Source organism: Osmerus mordax, chromosome 13, assembly GCF_038355195.1.
Source record: "Osmerus mordax isolate fOsmMor3 chromosome 13, fOsmMor3.pri, whole genome shotgun sequence".
NCBI classification, from domain to species: Eukaryota; Metazoa; Chordata; class Actinopteri; order Osmeriformes; family Osmeridae; genus Osmerus; species Osmerus mordax.
In genome coordinates this window covers 7137904-7157269 of record NC_090062.1, presented here as the reverse complement: position 1 = coordinate 7157269, position 19366 = coordinate 7137904, and the positions used below count along the sequence as shown (strand labels likewise).

The following is a 19366-nucleotide window of genomic DNA, read 5'->3' as shown; positions in this document are numbered from 1 at the left end:
GACACGGTGCTTTACACAGCAAGTGTGTTGTTGGTCTGACCTCTATGTTGGTCTCCACCTTGACCCACTGAGGATCACTGGGCTCAGCCAGGTGCTTCTGGTAGGCCTTCTCCAGGAGGTTGATGTTCTTCTGGTTAAAGGGCTTCCAGCGATTCTTTGGTCTCATCTCCCAGACCACCCCAGAGCTGGCGAAAACATTTTATTAACAGTTTATTGTTGAGCCATCTCGACTGGAGATAATGGGTTACTGAAATGAGCCTAACCTGTTCGCATATACATAAGTGTTTGTAAACCAGATACACACACACACAGCAGTGTGTTACCTGGTGATGCCCACGTAGGCGATCTCCTGGCGGTTGTCGTTGTTGATGAGTGACAGCCCCAGGTTCTGCAGCGACACGTTGACCTCCTGCTGGAACTGTTCCAGCTCCTCGGCCTGCCGGGCCTTGGTCACCACGGCCAGGTCCTCGGTGAACAGCAGCACGCGCTGGCGCCCGTCCAGGAACGACACCCAGTGGACCTGGGACATCCCGTCGTACGCAAACTGACCACACTCGTCCTGGAGGTTGGCAACCACACAATCCAAACACACTCGTTATCACTGTACACAATTAGGCAATCAAAACAACACACACACACACACACAGACACACACAGAAGCACACACACCCTGTTACAGTAGCTCTCTAGAATATTGACTGTAATTTAATCTATATTAAATTAATAAATTAAAGGTTTTGTTTCTCAGCAAAGCTAATGCAACTGATACCAAGATTTTATGCACTCTGTGCTTTGTGTTCTGTGATGTAGCCAAAACAGTTTTTATTTTTCATGTTGGGTTAGATATACAAAAGGACAAACAGAGAAGTTAACTATTGTGGACATGAAATGAGCTGGCGTTGTGTCTGACCTTGACCAGGTCCAGTTCTCCAGTGTGCTCCAGGCAGCTCCAGCTGAGTTTGCGGGTCCCTGCAGGGTCGTCCCAGGCAAACCTCTGGGCTTCTCCAGGCTTCAGCTCTCTGATGCCTGACGAACCACTGCAAACACAGTCCAACACACAGATATGCTCATGAACACACAGATATATCTATAATAACATTCAGATATGCTATCTAATAAGTACCGATTTCTACACCAACCACAGGCTCATTTGTGAGATGACAGTGACAACTGGTATAATATCCCCCCACATGACAATTCAATCATTAATCCAATCACTCAACCCATCTGGATTCAGTTAGACCAGGACTTAGTACCACAGACTGTTGCCATAGTGAGCATGGTGAAGGTGTGTGGTGACGGCTGCTCACCTCTGCCTGTAGCTGATGCTGACCCAGGGCGTGTGGTTAACTAAGAGTGCGGGGGCGGCTCCTTCGTAGTAGTCAGTGAAGCTGATCACCGTGGAGTGGTCTGACAGGTTCACATCCACGATGACCCCTCCATACTGCACGGGGAGGCAATAGGGGCAAATAACCATCAGTGGAAAGGTCATAAACAATAGATATACGGTACATATATCTGGTCACTTTGCTCCTGTGTGAGGTACTGCAAGGATGAATCCATTTCTTCTGTGCAACCCCTAAATGCAACTCTGTAGTGATTTCTCTGAGGTCTCAACTTAAATATAGGAACTAACATACCCACATGGGTCACCACAACTGACAGTCTGACACAACTGAAAAGAATACTTGAGTCAAAGTAAACAAATGAGTTTGTCAACAGAGTACGTCACATTTTCATTGTGCTGTTAGCCATGTCAAATAAAGCACTTACGACATCCATGCCCAGCAAGGTGCCGTTGTCCTGCTTGTTGAAGAAGAAGGACTTGGAGGAGGAGTTGGAGCCCACTACTCGGACACACAGCTTCCCTGTGGTGGTCTCTGGCCACAGGGGCAGGCACTGGAACACAAGGCATACAAGTCAGACACACACGTCTTACTATAACCATCAGCAGGGACGTAGGTTTCAATAACACTCATTTTGAAAACGGCAAATCTGTCCCCTCCCTTTTATAAAGGAAAATGACTCGACAGCCACGGTCCCCATGACCGTCACCTCAGTGGAGGAGATGTAGTGCCACTTCCCGTCCACGAAGCCCTCCTGGTCCGGCACCTCCCCCACCTCCAGCTCGTAGGAGGACTTGTTGACCAGGGTGTAGAAGGGACTCATGGTCACAATCCGGGTTAGGTTGAAGCTGCTCATCTGGATGCTCACTCCAACCTACAACACAGAGACTGTGAGACACACTGGGGTTCTGCAGGTCACGTTCAACACAGCTGTTTTGGCGGCTTTGTTGGCTGTAGTTATATGTGGATTTGCAACAGAGTGGCTGGGTGAATTCTTTAGTGTTCGCTAACTGACTATTATCATTTTGTTATTTCAAATCATTGTACTTGGAGCCAGATATTATGGACACCATTGTGTATTCCTACCAGGAAGTCCATGGTGTTTCCAGGGCACCTCACACAGCCATAACTCCCCACGGTGTCCAATGAGAAGCCATCCGACCAGGAACTGGTGGACACGCAAAGTTGGATCTGCGACACAACAAACACTGTTACTCCACAGTCGGACACATGTCAAATGCATCCATATCATCTTTTGAAGAACAAAAAGTCAAAAGAGGCTCATTTTCATTAGGTGTTGTGGTTGACCAAGTGTGAAGCGAGTTATTCTCTCGTCTGCTGCTGGGGGCAACATTTCTAGTTGTCGTTTCTCGTGATGTCATGAATCATGACCAAATCTACATGTCAGCAGCGACCTTGTTCTTGCTAAAGATGTTCTTCTTCCTGAAGGAGAAGAGGACGACGTCTCGGAAATCGGCCGGATGCTTGACGGCCACGTCCTCCGCCCGGTACTGGAGCACCCTGGACGTCTTGTTGATGATCCAGTAGGGGCTGAAGACAGACAGGAGGAGGCGGCCGGGCGCGCGGACCACGTGCACGCTGGCGTCCAGGCTCAGCTTGGGGTCCGACTCGCAGGTGAAGCACACCTGGAAGAACTCGGGCACGTCCTGGCTGAGGCGGACGCGCCCGCACCAGTTGCGTCCCTGGTACTTAGTCAGCGCCAGCTCCATGATCTCGCCGCCGATGCGGGCGTTGAGCACGTCGGACGTGCTGCCCTCCTGGAGCTCGTGGAAGTCTGCGGAGCCCTGCGGGGGGGGGGGGGGGGGGGGGGGGAGGACCGGGCATGAATGTTTGAAGTCATATCCAGGAATTTCTGAGTGTGGATCAATAGGCTAGAAACATTCTAACTATTTGATTCTAAATTAAAAGCAATAATGATAATAATAATTTTCTTTCACACAAAACCACAGACAGTGCTTAAGTGATTTCAAAACGGTTCCTGTATTTTAGTGGGCAGCAGAAATAAAAGAGTTCAAATATTTTTTTTACATAGTTCCAACTGCTCAAACTCAGGTACACAGTCAATGTCCAGCGGCCCTTACCTCCAGTAGGTAGCGTATGGTGTAGGGCAGGAGGTTGCGCAGGGTGGCGGTGGGATGCAGGTGGATGATGTAGGCAGGGTCCCAGTCGTCCTCGCCCTGGCTGGAGATGTGCCGCAGGTCGTCGGGCACGGCCAGCGTGGTCATCATGAGGGGCAGGAAGCTGCTGTCGGTAGAGGGGCACTGCAGGAGGGAGCGCACCTCTGAGCTGAGGTGCACGTGCTCCTTCCATGCCACGCAGGTGGAGGAGGGCCCGTACTGGCCATCCAGGAAGCCCGCGGGGCGCAGGAACAGCTGGCACCTGCAGGGGGGGGGGTGGAGAGCAGGGGGTAGGGTCCAAAAATAGTGAGCTAGCTACACCTTGCTACAAAGACCTTCTCTTTTCAAACCATGTCAGTCAGCTTTGCTGATAGAGCGATCCAGCCTCAGCAGTGAGTGTACCTGTAGGACTCCAGAGCAATGTGGAACTCTTTCTCTGGCTCCGCCACTCCGATGGCGACCAGGCTTCTAGAAGTAGTACAGTACTTCAGTATGGTGAAGGGCACCGAGAAATGATTCTTGATCTGGAATGAAACGGCACAAAACGAGCCTTCAAAACTCCCCCCCACGTTTGAAGGGAGTTGAATCAGGATTTGTATTCGTGCCGACACGTTAATAGCTTCAATATTAACGTGTCCAGCAGGTGTCTGACCTGTAGCGGCGAGCGCACCGTGATGACCTTGTTGCCCTCTGAGGCGTCTATCTGCAGCAGCACTGACACTGCCTCCTGGCACATGGGCCCGCGCACATTGTAGAGCCTGCGGCCAGGCTTGTCCACGGCAATGTTGGAGATGTCACTGTAGCCCGAGGGCACTGGGGGGGGTGACACATGCGTCACATACGATGGCAGTGGAGACTATGCTGGAGATTGATACTTAATAATTTCTGAATGACAGCGCTTAATGGTATAGAAAAAAACACAAATCCCCACAATTGTAATGCATTTGTCAATTCGCCAGGGCACATTATCTATGGAATCAAATGGACAATTCTCCCTTCGACAGGTGTGATTTCATTCATTTGACATGTTTGACAGCAATTCCCTATAGTCATGATTGAACCAAGTGGATTTCGCATGGGGATACAACTAAAGAGGGGTGCAAGGGGTGAATATATGCTCTCTGTTGATAAAATACAACAATAGAGTCTGAGGGTTGCACTGACCGATGCTGAGGTTGAACAGGCAGCTCTCTTGGCGCTGTAAGGCTGACAGCTTCCCTCTGGAGGACTGGTAGACAGAGTACTCCAGGTCCACACTCTGCTCCACGCCCACCTCGTGCAGCTTGCCCTGGGAGGGCGAGTCCAGCATGCGCAGGCTGGAGCTGTGCTGCACGATCAGGGGGATGCCCAGCGCGTTCCTGATGGTGAAGGGGGCCCTCTCTTTCAGGGAGTGGTCGAAGGTGGAGGCAGTGCCCTCGGAGAATGCCTGCTCACAAATATCAAGATGTTGACTCTCTATATAGTAGGCTACACAAAGTATCAAATAACTAATGAATGCATGAAATGTTATTAACAGAGGTCTGGATAATTACACATACTCCCTATACTTTCTTATACACAAATGTTAACTGAAGTAAAATACTAAGTAGGTAGCACTTTTAAGGTCCTAGGTGTCTTTTTATCTTCGAACATCTCTGACTTCAAACAAAACACAGCAGCTGATGGGGTTGTGTTTCGAGTGACTGAATGCATACACACCCTCATCTGCAAGCAGTTCAACTTGGAGAGAAAATAAAGCCACACAACAGACTGCTGTATGTACCTGGGTCTTATTTAATCAAATAAAAAAGAGCAATGGCCCTAACCAATTGAAATATCTTGCTTATCACACACACAATCAAATCCCAATTGGCTTGTCGAGTGTTGATCCACAAATCTAATCTAGCCATATTGACATGCTTTATTTCCTGTTCTCGGTCGACCAGAGCTCTGTATTTACATCCAGAGCAGAGTTGTGTGTACCTGTGCCAAGTTGTTGAAGACACTGAGGCAGCACTTTGATATGGTGATGTTCATGGTGTCCTTGGAGCAGATGTTGATGGCCGTGCGTGGATCGGGGACAATAACAAAGTCGTCACCGGGCATGGGGCTTTTGTCCTGGACCGGATTGTTCTTCATCTACAGGAAATGACAATGAGGCAATGACATTTTGAAAAGAACAAAATCACTGCGATAGAAACAATGAGCTGATTAGGGTTCCTTCTCGTAAAACGATATTGCTATCTGAGTGTATTGTCATACTCACAAACATAGTGTTTATCCAGGTCATAGGAGTTTATAAACCTGCCAACTTTATATATAATAGGATGTCAGTAACGTAGCTAAATGGGTAAGGCTAAGTCACTAACTGATCTGTATTGTTGACATCTGTATTGACATTCTGAAATAGGAGTCAAGTGGCTGAGCGGTTAGGGAATCGGGCTAGTAATCTGAAGGTTGCCAGTTCGTGCCAAAATGACGTTGTGTCCTTGGGCAAGGCACTTCACCCTACTTGCCTGTACTTACTGTAAGTCGCTCTGGATAAGAACGTCTGCTAAATGACTAAATGTAATATAAATGTAAATACTGTGGCAGTTAACTACTGCACTGCCCTCGTCAGTGTGATGGCTGGAGCTCTCGTCTACCTCCAGTTTGAGGTTCCATCTCTTCTTGCCATCGTCCACTCTCTCAATCAGGGGCTCCCACACTGCATGAGTCTCGTTGAAGTAGTTCACCTGAGACCAGATGACACACACTCAGCCTTCCTGCACATGCCTGGCGCTTACTGGGACCACGAAAGCATGTCGAGTAACAAACACAATATCCCACACGATCTGTCTGAAAGTGAATATCCGGTAAGGTGTTTCCATAAGAAGGTGTCTTCAGACGTTCCCCCACTCTCACCTCTAGGGTCATGTCGGCGTTGAGGTGCAGCAGAGACGACCAGTTCTTGGCCGTCCCAGAGAAGGAGGACTCCGCCAGCAGAAGCGGCACTGTCCTGTGACCCAGGCCGGACTCCATGGTCACCTGGACCACCTTGACGTCCACGGCGAAGCTCTCGCCCATGTTCCCCCCGTCCTGGTCCCTGAAGCTCTCAGTGACCTCGGAGGCTGCGTCCACCCCCAGGAACCAGTAGTTGCAGGCATAGATGTTCATGACCGACCACAGGGAGCTGACCTCCTCGTTGGTCTGCTCGCTCTGCTCGTCCTTGGATTTGGTTGTCATGGCCGCGGTGATGGTCATGACAGTGTTGAGGATGACTGGAGAGATCTTGAGAAGACGGATGTTTGAAAATGTTACCAACATGGGAAAAGTGTGATCAATGATGTGTTTTTTGCTTAGTGTTAGGACCTTAACAGTACAACTTACTTAAAATGTTTATTAAAAGTGCAATGTACCTTAACAATGACTTCTTCCACAGTCAGAGATCCATTTAGAGGTTGCTTGGGCAGGGTTGTAGTTTCCAGGGCAACAGAACACGGCTTCAAAACCTATGAAGCAATACCCAATGTGGATTATAATGAGTGAGGTGAACAAACAGCAAAAAAAGAAAAAAAAAGAACTACAAATGTACATGTATCACAACTCATCAAAATCCTCATGGTACCGTGGTGACAGATTTGTCCTCCTTGTTCCTAATAAAGGAGCAGGCCAGGACTTTGAGCTCCCGCAGATTGGCCCTGATATTCTGGGTGCCATCGTCCTGGGCCTTCAGGCAGAAGTCACACTGGAAGGAGGCCACCAGAGCAGGGGCGTCAGCCTTCATCAGGTTGGCCACAAACACCACCTCTGGGTCCACCACCACAGCCCGCAGCTTGGTCTTGGGCATGGCTGGGGTGGGGTGGAGCAGAGAGAGGGCCAAATGGTTTTACAATTCATATTTGTTTCAGAGGAAAAAGTGTTTGGATGTAGTCAAATATTATACACTACAATGTACTCTAGCTAGTTACACATATTCTCAGTTCACTGCGATGTCACAACAAAAATGCAAGTCTTTTATTTTGGATGAATCACCAGATGTCCTCACCAGAGTTGGTGCGAGCGCGAGGCTCTGCAAGCTGTTTGAGTGGCAGCTGGATGGTCTTGTCGGGCTGGGCGGTGCGTGTGGGCACTGGAGGGCTCTGGGGCATGGCCTGGATGAAGAAGTCTGCCACGGCCATGAGAAACTCCACGCTAGCGCACAGGTAGAGGTTCTGCAGCACAGCTACCACCTCCCGCTCCTGGGCGCTCTGTCGGTACGTCACGTCGATCATGGCCTGGTCGCTCTCTTCATCACGCTTGCCCACCATCCTGCGGTTAACAGGAAAGGGGTAAGGCTGGCATGTAGGTTCAATTCTGACCTACGATCAAGTCAACTGAATGAGCGGGTGAGTTACAGCGCGTGGATCCTTCAACATTAGCTGCTGTTCAGTCACCCCCTCACCAGAACATGGACCCAGGACATGACCCAGCAGGTCTGACCTGATCCTCTCTCACCGTGAGGTGACCCTCTGCATGCCCGTCCTCAGGTCGTCCAGGGTACAGGCCGTGAGGATGGTGTTGACCTCCATGGTGTCGTTGTTGAACATCTTCCCTGAAGCCTTCATCAGATGGAGGGTAAATTCCCCCAGTCGCATGCCACACTGGTGCTGGCTCACAGCTGCTTTCTGTCAGGGACCACGGACAAACAGGTCACTTCGCCAGCAAAAAATCTAGAATTGCTGAACCGTTGTGCCAAACATGTCAGTTAAGAAAATGTAGTAATTACATCCAGTTCACTGCTTGGAACAATAGGTTCCTAAGCGTTCAGATTGAGAGTTTATGTTGTAGCACATTAACAATAAACTACGTCTGCTTAAGAAAACATTGCCATTCCTGAGTAATTAGAACAAGATACTAACTACTGTGTTTATGTTTGTCCTCGAAGCTTTGTGCATCTATGAAACGCTGGGCAGCTACCTGTTTCGGATCGTCGCTGTAGAGGACCAGCCCTAGTGACTCGATGTTAAAATTGAACGTCATAGTTGCCAGGGGCTCGTCTTCCTCTTCATCGTTACATTCATGTTGTTTCTCAAAGCCACCTTGGGAAAAGAGAAAAATAGCAAGATATTTAAATACATCAAATTAACACACACACACACACACACACACTAATAACATTTCCAACCCGATATTCACAGACTGGATTCAGTTTGTGTTCTACGGTTTGCTTGAGCCTTCTAACCTTTAACAGGGGAGCCCGTCTTCCACTGTGGAGTGATTGCCAGTCTCTGAGAAGCTTCAACACTGGTCTGGGGTTCAGACTGCAGGCCGCTAGCCTCTCCAATGTTCTCCGTCAGGATCTTCAACAGAACTGTCAGATCGCCCTGACTCAAGGCAACCTGAGGAGGACCCAAGGACCAACACTTGACTTAAGCTAATCTTGCTAGTGAAACATGGTAAACAGTTGACTGTAAGGCTAGTTTACTGCTGAATTATTGATTTAAGGCACAACAGAGTTCAACAAAGAGTCTGCTTTGTGACACTATTGTAGCAAAGACCCTTATACCCTTGTTCATAACTGGCGAAAAAGAGTGTATGATGAAACTATGTACACATCGGTATGTATACACGTACCTTCATGGGCTTTAAGTCTCCATCGATCTCGATGGCGGCCATCTTGGGGTACCATGCCGCTGCCAGGTTCCTCTTCACAGTCAGGACCAGGTTGAGAGGCTCCAGGAGCTCAGTGGCAGGCGGAGAGGACTCCGTATCCAAGCAAATTCTGAGGGAACATAGATTAGTAAATAGACTTACAAACGTATGTACTAGTAGTTTTGTTATATGAATATATATGTTATATGATGAAATATTTTAAAGTATATCTTGACTTTTGCTAAATGATGGCATGCCATGAAAGAAAAGCAGACCTGGAAAGTTTAAGCTGCGTGAGTTGTACGTCCATGTTATCAATAACAGCAGGCAGAGGACAGCCCTCTACAGGAAGCAGAGAGAAACTGTTGCCCACGGTGATCAGACCCAGGTCCACCTCCAGTGCATTGTGGGAGTCGGAGGACTGTGGTATGATGATGAGGGGGGCCTTCAGCCGGATGTCCATGGAGAGACGGAAGCTCTTCTGGGCAAAGTCCCTGACGCTGGAGGCTGCCTTCTCTGCTGCCTGAGCAGTGGCTGCACTCAGGGCCTCTTTAGCTGTCTGGAAGTTGTTGGTGAAGTTCTGAGAAAAGAAAGAACATTTTCAACATATCCACTTTTGAAAAATACACATAACATGTCATCAGGAAGCCTGCTTCAATGTGAAAATGAACGTGTGAAGACTTACCAGTAAAGACATAACAAATTTGTGGAGGTAGACCACTTGGATGCAGCCCACGTTTAGCTTGAGCTTGCCGTCCACCTTTGATGTGTCGGCGTATCCGGCACCTTCCGTAGCTTTGGGGGTCAGACTCATGGCAAAACTGAACACCTCGTCCCCTACTATTGAGATAGCCTGCAAGAAGAAAGAAAACAAGTTACAAGCTTTTTTTCCAGTACTAAATGTCAAATTCCTGTCCTAAATTAAATGTAATGACAGCAGCATGTACCCATTATAATGATGTATTTGTACAACGATGCAGCAAATGCCAATATTACAAAGTGAGTTGGCAGTATGATGCCGTTCTTGCCTTTTTGTGAATACTTTTAGGATCAACATTAATGACGATGAAATCTCTCAGACGGGAAGATATGTGTGTTTGGGGTCCTTGCATCAGCAGAGATCCATCAATGCCTAAACCAGAACAAAACATTTTCTCTTTACACACGCTCAAGTCAGCCATCATGTTGGACAGAAGTCCAGCACCACATCCATAGTAGGAGGAGGCGTTCAAATGAACTTGTTCAGAGTTCAAGGTTACGGTCGAGTAAACGGTTACCTTGGATCTTGATGTCGGCCATGTTGCTTCTCTGGTCACACACTAGGACGTTGAAGGCCCCTAGCCGCATTGTGATCTTCAGATCTATCACGTCACTGTCCGAAGGTGAACCTAGAGCAGCTGGCATGGAAACGGGCAGTGTCAAAAATGCAGTTGATCATAGAAAAAGCCATGTATCCCTGAAAACCAATAAATGAGGATGAATTCACTGAGATAACACAATGGTGGACTCAAAACCGCACGCACTCAATGTTCTGCATTAATCACATTTTGAATGACCGATACCCCGTATGACATAATGGATGGTCTGTTATGCAGAGGGCCCTTTGTGAAGCTGTTTCCAGACTGCGGTTTCCATCATCTGGCTAAGAGAGAGCAGAGAGGGAGATTTGGAATCCACCCACACTTAACAGCACTCAACAGAAATACAGGGTCCTTCAGGTGAACAAGGCTCAGAAGAGTGTGGGGGTCTATTTTTAAAACATTCTAGACAGGCTATAGGCTATATTCACAAAGGGTCCCACTGCTCTATTGACACTGTAACCCATTATGGGAAATGGGTCAAGCTGTAAATGTTGTGTGTAACTTGTGTGTGCAAAGGCAGTAGAGTACATACAGTATGACATGAGCATTGTATACACAGATAATGAGGTAGTGGGTTGAAGTGGATGGCCTACTTATGGTGTTTGCCTGACCAGTATCTGGTCACTGTTTTGACTTTGCTGTTTAAACCTGTTAGGGCAGGAAAAGCCTCTGGGACTGTTTAAACTGTATTTGTATACATCTGTTTGACTGTAGTATGTGCTGTCTCTCTTGACTTTTTACTACTGTATATTAAGCCTTGCTGTGCCCTCCTCTCTCCATCTCTCTCTCACGTGTTTGAACACAATGACAGGGTATTTGAACACACACACAGTAATGACTTACCTCCCAGAGATAATCTGGACCTGTTTTCTCACCAATGTGTTTGAATCAGTTTTCAGTCACATAACAGGAATTCGGTATTTACCCTGGTCAAATCCTTGCCCTACCTTGTTTGTGTGTGTATGAGGGAGGGTCTAGTTCAGTGGTAGAGCATTTCCCTGTTTATCAAGTGATCCCAGGTTTAAATCCACCCCGTAAATGTCACAAAAAAACGAAACATGTCTGAATACATTATTTATTATTGCAACGTGTGTGAATGTGGGTGTTTAAATGTGCTTACTTGACTTGGCTGAGACGGCCCTGCTCTCCCCCTTAATCTGTCTGGGTTCCCTCTCTGGTGAGGGCGGGCTGCTGGGGCACAGGGCCGCAGACAGGAAGTTGATGGTGGACAGCAGAGCCTCAGTGTGTAGCAAAAGGTCCAGAGATGAGAATGTCACCTATACAGAGATGGAGGGGGGTGGCAATGGAAGAGAGAATGAAGTTAGAGATGGAGAGAGAGACAAAAGGGTGAGAAAAAGAGAAAGGGAGATATGAGGGATCCGAGATGAGGCCAGTCGGAGTCACTTTATTCAGTCTCCCGGGCAGATAATCCAACTGGGACATTTTGAAGTCACACAAAGAGACAGGGCTGTCGGCAGGCTTCACAGTTTTATTTATGACCCTTCAAAGCCATAAAGGAATTACAATGACTGATGTGTATTAATAATCTTGCACATGAATGTGAATCAAGCGTATGCAGACAAGACTGTCATTTAATGGCCAACAACAGTCGATGGGCTCACTTACATCCATCCTCTGCTCGATGTTGTTGTAGATCGTTGCAAAATTCGGCCCATTTCTGTCAGCCTGAAGAAAGAAAAAGTGCAGTCATAAAGACCGTGATTGACAATCTTGCTTTGCGATATTATTTCCCATGGAGTTTTTCTGTGAAAGAAATGTTATTCCACCTCATCATTTATCAACATATTGGAACCATTCTCACCCCCTCCCAATTCATCCAGCATTGTGCAAGCCTGCATCATCGTCATCACCATCCCAGCTGATGTTTGCTCGTGACATTAACACGTCTCTGAACTGTCTACAACGTAGACCATTACTGTACCTAAATGGAACTGAACTAAAAAAAGCTCCAGGACATAACTGGGTTGCCCTGACGCCAAACACCACAGGTGCTCAGCACACAAAGCATGGCCTTAGAAAAGGCTGTCTTGGGATATGATATGGCATCATGCCTCTGTCAACGTTATTGTCTGTTTAACAAGCCTGTCTGTCTATCTTTCAGCTCGGTGAGTCAGTATTCAAACCTTAGCGTTGAAATACAAAGATAAAGTAGGAGTCACCTTAAAGTATTGCACTTTGAGAAGCTCAGCACCAGGCTCCACAGAAGAACGGATCAGACACAGCGGCTCGCCACTGGAATCTGCACAGAGAAACCAAACACATTTTCAAGAGAATATTCCTCAAACACGTAAATGTATGAGTGTTTGAGCAATAATAAAAAGGTGTACAGTGGCATGCATTTCCGACTAGGAAACTGAAACTGACCGGCAAATTCCAGGCATTTCATGGTGATCTTCTTGATGTATGTGGTGGCATCCATGTCGTACTTTCGGACTTTGGTGTTTATACCTAGGTGAGCCACATGCAGAACCAGGAATGGATTCTCCTTCTCCTCCCTGGTCTTTTGCAGTTTCAGCACCACCTGAAGAGATGGAAATGTAGAAAATGCTCTGTATATAAGCTGTCATCTACAAAAGTCTGAAGGACAGTTGGGCCAAATGCATTTTCTTGGATGGTGGACAAGCCTGGCTAGGATAAGGTGTAGGGGTCCAACTGTACTGTACCTCCTTGATTTCAAAGTTGAGGAGGACATTGACTGTGTTTTCACTGGGGCCTCCGTTTGTCAAAGCATGCCGACTTTCAGAACCAAGTGGTAAAGACACCATGTCTATCTGCTGTTCGGCCATTTCTGCTTTCTCTGTAAATAAGGGAGTCCAATGGAGGCAAAGACAGACCGTGTAGTTCATCTTTCAGAGATGTAAAGTCATTTTCATTGTTGACTGGTTCTGTCAATCATTCTTACCTTGTGCCACCTGCCTCTTCACATCCATGCTGTGCTCTTTGCTTCCCTCCCCTATGTTCTCAACCAGAATCTTCATCAGAACTGCAAAATCTTCTTGCCCAAGTGCCATCTGCGACAAGGGAAAAGAGCAGGCTTAAGAAAACATGCCATGCCAAACTTTGAGAACTCACTCAGAATATTGCTGTCTTCTACTACAGGGGATTGGAAGTGATATAGGTGATGCTCCTACGTTCATAGACTTGAGAAGGCCCTGGACCTGGACCCCAGGGATCTTTGTGAACCATGAGGCTGCCAGGTTGCGGTGGACAAGCAGTTCCAAGTTTATTGGCTGGAGGATCTCGATGTCTGGCTGTGGAGAACCTTGTTTCAAACTAGTTCTAAAAGAAAAGATAAGATACAATAATTATTGATAAACTCTACTACCCCGCAAGAGTACATGTATGCTCACAAACACAAACACACACACACCTGGACAACTTGAGGTGGTTGAGCTTCACATCCATCTTCTCTACCACGGCTGGGAGAGGGAGCCCTTCGGCTGACATCAGACTGAAACTGTTGCCCACGGTGATCAGACCCAGGTCCACCACAAAGGCATTGTGGGAGTCGGAGGACTGTGGTATGATGATGAGGGGGGCCTTCAGCCGGATGTCCATGGAGAGACGGAAGCTCTTCTGGGCAAAGTCCCTGACGCTGGAGGCTGCCTTCTCTGCTGCCTGAGCAGTGGCTGCACTCAGGGCCTCTTTAGCTGTCTGGAAGTTGTCCACAAACCTCTGGGAAACATAGCAGATTCCAATCAATACAATAAAAATGGTCTGAGATTGTCTGTGCATGAATCCATAAGTATGTAAGCCATGATGAGGATCAAGAAAGCACAGTTAGAAGGAGTTGTTGGAAATGTGTGAGAATTTCACGACCCCAAGGTGATTTGGTGATAGGCATTCATGCAAGAAAATTTATTAAGTAAGTAATACAAATGTTTAGGCTAGTTAGAAATTACTCAATGTCAATTTACTCGAGTGAATTCTCACACGTGTATGACAGGGACAACAAGAGAAGGAAGAAAATACAGAGTAGGCAAGTTTACAAATGGCAGTTGAGTGATATTAGAAGCGTTTATGAAAAAGTGAGGTTTGGTTACTCTTACATGTTGTGTATGAAAAGCATTCCTTTTTCGTGCTGAGACAAACCATTCCAGTACAGATAACTACCCAAAGTGCTGACAAGATACTAAAAGGCAGGAGACATACTAACATGCGAACAAGACCCATAGCGGTTCAGTCTGCATCCAACAAATGCACATATCCAGCTATAGTTTGCTAGCCTCAATCTCTTCACCAGATGTGCTTGTTCGTTTAACGGGTGCTTGTACTCCAAGTTGATATGAACTTTTCACAAATAGGTCACTATCCTCAAGTAAATATCTAAAACGCAGCTGTACAACATTTAGTAAATTATGGCTACCATACCAAATACAATCTGAATTCAATCAAATATGAATTAGGAGTGCTTTTCATTTTTTATAGTTCACACAACTCAACATTTAGGTCACACAATAGGAGTGGTGGTGAAACACACACAAAAAGGTGGACCTAGCAAGATGATATTGTCATCAACATTGAGACTTCTTCCTGTTCACATACATCAATAAAAACTTTACACTTCATATCTGAGTTAGTGTTTCAGTTGATGTTTGTGAGTGAAAGGTCAGGCCAGTGTTTCAAAGAACATTGATATGCACAGTCAACATCCTAAAGGGTTTTGAAGGAGGCTTCACACTAACCCAATTGCTAAAACAGGGGATGCATGTGTCTTACAGTGGAGTGTAAACATTAAGGACATGGTTTTCTGACAAAGTTAAGCCAGATGCCAAATAAAAAACTTTCACCTGGAAAACTACACTTAAGGTGCATTTTGGGAAAAGTGTTAGTCTTGGGTAAAGTATTAGAACACTGTCTCTAGTTCCACAAAAAACTGGTCTGGCTTACAAAGTGACATTAGCCTAAAGTGTGGATTTAAAGTGTGATAGCATCGTTGGATAAAGCTGCAAAGCAAAGGTTTAATGCAGTTTAATGCTTCATGCCAAAGCATGTACCTCATCAGGACAGGGATACTGATAGCTAAAAGAGGCCTGGAAAGAACAAGACAGATTTAGGAAGGAGAGAAATAAATGAAAGCAAGTCCACAGCAAACATGCTCTGATACAAGAAAGAGAACACAGAAGCATCCTCTGGATGATTCCATCATAAAGAGGTCGAAAGAAGAATTTTACAAAAGCTTAAGGACAGTTTTGGCAAAGAAAAGTGAATTGTACAGTTTACTACAACAACAAAAACATTATGGATGCTTTGCTTAGTACCGTACACATTTATGAATCAAAGCATACATCGCCATCCATAATAATAATAATTTGCTAAACATACAACAAACTGATTTAAAAATAATAATATTTGCAATTGATCTGCAGTCAAATACTCAGTCACTGAGCGATACCCATCCCCATTTATTGTTATCTTGCTAAACTCTACTACAATTAGTTTTGTGTTTGTAGGAACTAACAGATATGCATTGCTGGTATAGCTCGCTCTCACCAGCAGTGACATGAGAAACTTGTGGAGGTAGACAATCTTGATGCAGCCTAGTCTCATGGTGACCTTCCCGTCCACCTTGGAGGTGTCAGAGTAGGCCTCGCCCTCTGTGGCACAGGGGTACAGCGACAACTTGAAGCTGAACACCTCCTCCCCCACGATAGACACCGCCTACAGGAAGTCACAGAACATCAGGTGTTTGCTATACGGTGTTCTGAAACATGTTGTATTCACCAAACAGAATAACATGCATGATTCGTTAATTATGCACCTACTTCTTTGTGTAAAACTCGCAATTATCGACATACAAATAATCAATGCAACAAGAGCAATGTGTAATCCTACTGGTTTTAAGGCAAAAATGCAACACACGCAGGTAAAATACAACTTACTTTTTTGTGAATTGTTTTGGGGTCAACATCCATCACTACAATGTCTCTGAGCCTTGCAAACACTTCTGTCTGTTTGGCCTGAACCAGCACAGAAGCATCAATACCTAATGAAGGAAATGATGAACGGAATGTGTACTTCATGCACCAACAGAATACATTCATCTGAAGTGCATATTAATGATCTAAATGAGCTGAATCCTTTATTGTTTCACAATCATTCCCATTATTTTTCATTCCATTTAACAGAAGCTTTTATGCAAAGCAACATACAAATAGTGCATAAAGAACAGCTGAAGATCCAGGGTCTGAAGTGCTTAGTTCTAACAGAATAATTGTCAGAGTCAAGGACCAGTGTGTATTTTGGAGCCACAGTGCACAGTAGAACTTACCCTGGACTCTGATATCAGCGATGTTCCGTCGGTCATCACAGACCTCCACGCGGAAACAACCCAACATGGCAAACAACTTAAAATTGAAGACGTTGGCATCTTTGGATCCTTTCAACACTGCAAAGCATAGGGAATTGTAAACTAGGTTATTTGAAATCCTCCAGTGACCAAATAAATGTCCCCTTTTGAGGGATAATTAAAATGTTCTTGAGACAATATTTGGCTGACGAAACCATACGGATGTTGAGACGGTCCAATAGAATGTGAGGCTCCTTGAGGAGCATGCGAGTGAGGCAAGGTCAGTATACCTGTCCTGCATTGTCGGCCTTTCTGCACCTGCGTCTTGGCCTCACGCTCCTTAGTGGTGGTGAGCTCTTGCGGCACGGCAGTGTTCAGATAGTTTATGGTAGACAGCAGAGCTTTGGTATGGAGAAGGAAGTCCAACGAGGAGAACTCCACCTGTATACACACACGGTCACATCATTACAAAGCTGCAAGCACTAGGCTATTCAAACAAATAATTTACAAATATTTGCAACCTCTAAATAATTTTGTAAAAACCTATTTCTGTAAAACAAAAGGCGTTATATAATCTATATGGTATGGCTAATCGGTTATGATCATGTGGAACTTGCCACAGTGATGACATAGAAAAGTGAGGACCTTAAATGCAGCTTTAAGTATGTAAGTACTTTAAGTGTATAAAATAGTCCCGTGCTAAGTGTTTTATAGTCTGTCAATGCTAAAGTTCAGTGCTGACAAATGGTGTTTGATAAACACATTACACGGCACCTCCTCATACAGCATCTACTGTCTGTTGTCTCGGCAACAGAGAAGAAACACCAATGAATCACCCACCTTCAGTGTTTGCTCAGTGTTGTCAAACATGGTTTGGAAGTTTGGACCATTAGTATCAGCCTGGAAAAAATAATTAAACAAACCAAAACAAAGGGGTGAAAACAAGTATGCGACTACTTTGGGCCATAAAGATAGACCACAATTATGTTTTAATCATAACACTTACCAAAATAGCTACTTTTACTTGTTCACTTTGCGTTAAAGTGGAAAGCTTTTGGAGTGAATTAGAGGCAAACAAAGGGCTTGTGAGGTCCACTTACTTTGATGTATTCCACCTTTAGTAGGTCACAGCCCTGCTTGTCAGAAGAGCTGATTAGGTGAAGAGGCTGATTTTGGGCATCTGAGAGACAAAAAAGGAGATCATAACTTGTGTTCACTCAAGGTTGCATTCTAATAAAACAGCGTTTCCACCGCAATAACCTGATTGGAGCTGTTACTCTCAAGTTATATGCGGAATCATCTGTAAGCATTAACATGACAGTAGTAAGTGAAACAGCTGTCGTTTTTTTCGATGGTACCATCGCCAGACTCAGAGACAATGACCACTCAGAGGATAATGTCTTTACTGTTTGGCCTTTTGGTTTCAGAAAGAGAGGAAGCACTCAATTACTCACAGAACCAAGTTAGTGTGTGTGTGCCCTAATCCTAACCTCTGATTTCCCAGTAGTCCAGGCCTACTTTGCGGAGGTAGGAGGTGATGGACAGATCATAGGTCCTCATCTTGCCCTCGGCTCCCAGCTGGGTGACGCTGAGGGCCAGCACGGTGTTCTCCTGGTCTGCCTGACGAGTCAACTCTAGAAGCACCTGAGCAGGGACACAATGACACACACACACACGTGCACACACACGTGCACACACACATTACAGGTAGGTGTAAGTTCCTTTTACAAATAACAAAAGAAAACATGATTGTTCGACAATACGTCATGTCTAATCTAAGAATTTGATGGTTCCTGCCTAAGACATACCGTCCATCACAAATAGGCTTCAGTCCACTACTTGTGAAAGTTGTTTCACAAGATCACAACATATACCAACTTTTTCTTAAGTCGTGATCATGAGAATACAACAACACAAAATATTTTTACACATAATATCTTTCAACCATAAGTCTTCTGTACCGCTTTGACTTCAAACTTGAACTGCACGTCAGTGAGCTCCTCGCTGGCCGAGCGCCGGTGGTCTTCATTCATCATGGACCTCTCACTGGCATCCTCATCAGAATCTATGGAAGAGCAGAACATGGACACATTTTTCTGTACTGTAGAAGTCATACATGCAGCAATGAATAGTCACCATCTATTGACTAAAGAATTCATGACATAGAAATGTATACCTTCCTATGTACACTCCTATGGGAAATATACCCTTCCTAAATAGTAGGGAGTCAGGTGGCTGAGCGGTGAGGGAAGCGGGCTAGTAATCAGAAGGTTGCCAGTTCGATTCCCGGCCGTGCAAAATGACGTTGTGTCCTTGGGCAAGGCACTTCACCCTACTTGCCTCGGGGAGAATGTTCCTGTACTTACTATAAGTCGCTCTGGATAAGAGCGTCTGCTAAATGACTAAATGTAAATGTAAATCCTAATCTACAGCCAGTTGTTTTCTTGTCCTAGGATTAGGGTTGAAATCCAGTAAGGATAAGGTAATTCTGCATCTGAGCCCAAGGGCAATTTCTACCTGGAGAGGCAATTGTGGGGATAATGGTCTCTCCAGTCACCCGGTGGGGGCGCTGTTGTTTCACAGCTCTTCACTGATCTTTGTCACTTGCCAACTGTGCTT

General features: G+C 45.7%; 1 protein-coding gene across 2 annotated transcripts in view; it reads right to left on the bottom strand.

The window, feature by feature from the left end:
- vps13c (vacuolar protein sorting 13 homolog C) overlaps nucleotides 1-19366 on the bottom strand; it is a 47492-nt gene that overhangs the window by 9390 nt on the left and 18736 nt on the right. Inside the window, exons 27-69 of one of the 2 annotated variants that reach the window (XM_067249604.1) lie at nucleotides 18709-18812; nucleotides 18238-18391; nucleotides 17848-17927; nucleotides 17588-17647; nucleotides 17038-17188; nucleotides 16730-16846; nucleotides 16341-16444; nucleotides 15952-16119; nucleotides 15456-15491; nucleotides 13829-14133; nucleotides 13590-13737; nucleotides 13361-13469; nucleotides 13122-13255; nucleotides 12823-12979; nucleotides 12618-12697; nucleotides 12064-12123; nucleotides 11558-11714; nucleotides 10354-10473; nucleotides 10105-10208; nucleotides 9762-9929; nucleotides 9352-9656; nucleotides 9059-9206; nucleotides 8667-8823; nucleotides 8402-8523; nucleotides 7940-8109; nucleotides 7491-7753; nucleotides 7071-7294; nucleotides 6862-6954; nucleotides 6368-6733; nucleotides 6109-6198; nucleotides 5447-5602; nucleotides 4649-4910; nucleotides 4137-4297; nucleotides 3887-4008; nucleotides 3449-3746; nucleotides 2762-3151; nucleotides 2433-2537; nucleotides 2056-2220; nucleotides 1774-1899; nucleotides 1311-1444; nucleotides 911-1037; nucleotides 324-559; nucleotides 41-185 (exon numbers count right to left, since the gene is read on the bottom strand). In XM_067249604.1, the coding sequence (XP_067105705.1) occupies nucleotides 41-185; nucleotides 324-559; nucleotides 911-1037; nucleotides 1311-1444; nucleotides 1774-1899; nucleotides 2056-2220; nucleotides 2433-2537; nucleotides 2762-3151; nucleotides 3449-3746; nucleotides 3887-4008; nucleotides 4137-4297; nucleotides 4649-4910; nucleotides 5447-5602; nucleotides 6109-6198; nucleotides 6368-6733; nucleotides 6862-6954; nucleotides 7071-7294; nucleotides 7491-7753; nucleotides 7940-8109; nucleotides 8402-8523; nucleotides 8667-8823; nucleotides 9059-9206; nucleotides 9352-9656; nucleotides 9762-9929; nucleotides 10105-10208; nucleotides 10354-10473; nucleotides 11558-11714; nucleotides 12064-12123; nucleotides 12618-12697; nucleotides 12823-12979; nucleotides 13122-13255; nucleotides 13361-13469; nucleotides 13590-13737; nucleotides 13829-14133; nucleotides 15456-15491; nucleotides 15952-16119; nucleotides 16341-16444; nucleotides 16730-16846; nucleotides 17038-17188; nucleotides 17588-17647; nucleotides 17848-17927; nucleotides 18238-18391; nucleotides 18709-18812 (6881 nt within the window). The remainder of the gene's footprint in view (nucleotides 1-40; nucleotides 186-323; nucleotides 560-910; nucleotides 1038-1310; nucleotides 1445-1773; nucleotides 1900-2055; nucleotides 2221-2432; nucleotides 2538-2761; nucleotides 3152-3448; nucleotides 3747-3886; nucleotides 4009-4136; nucleotides 4298-4648; nucleotides 4911-5446; nucleotides 5603-6108; nucleotides 6199-6367; nucleotides 6734-6861; nucleotides 6955-7070; nucleotides 7295-7490; nucleotides 7754-7939; nucleotides 8110-8401; nucleotides 8524-8666; nucleotides 8824-9058; nucleotides 9207-9351; nucleotides 9657-9761; nucleotides 9930-10104; nucleotides 10209-10353; nucleotides 10474-11557; nucleotides 11715-12063; nucleotides 12124-12617; nucleotides 12698-12822; nucleotides 12980-13121; nucleotides 13256-13360; nucleotides 13470-13589; nucleotides 13738-13828; nucleotides 14134-15455; nucleotides 15492-15951; nucleotides 16120-16340; nucleotides 16445-16729; nucleotides 16847-17037; nucleotides 17189-17587; nucleotides 17648-17847; nucleotides 17928-18237; nucleotides 18392-18708; nucleotides 18813-19366) is intronic. The other variant, XM_067249603.1, reaches the window with a different exon arrangement.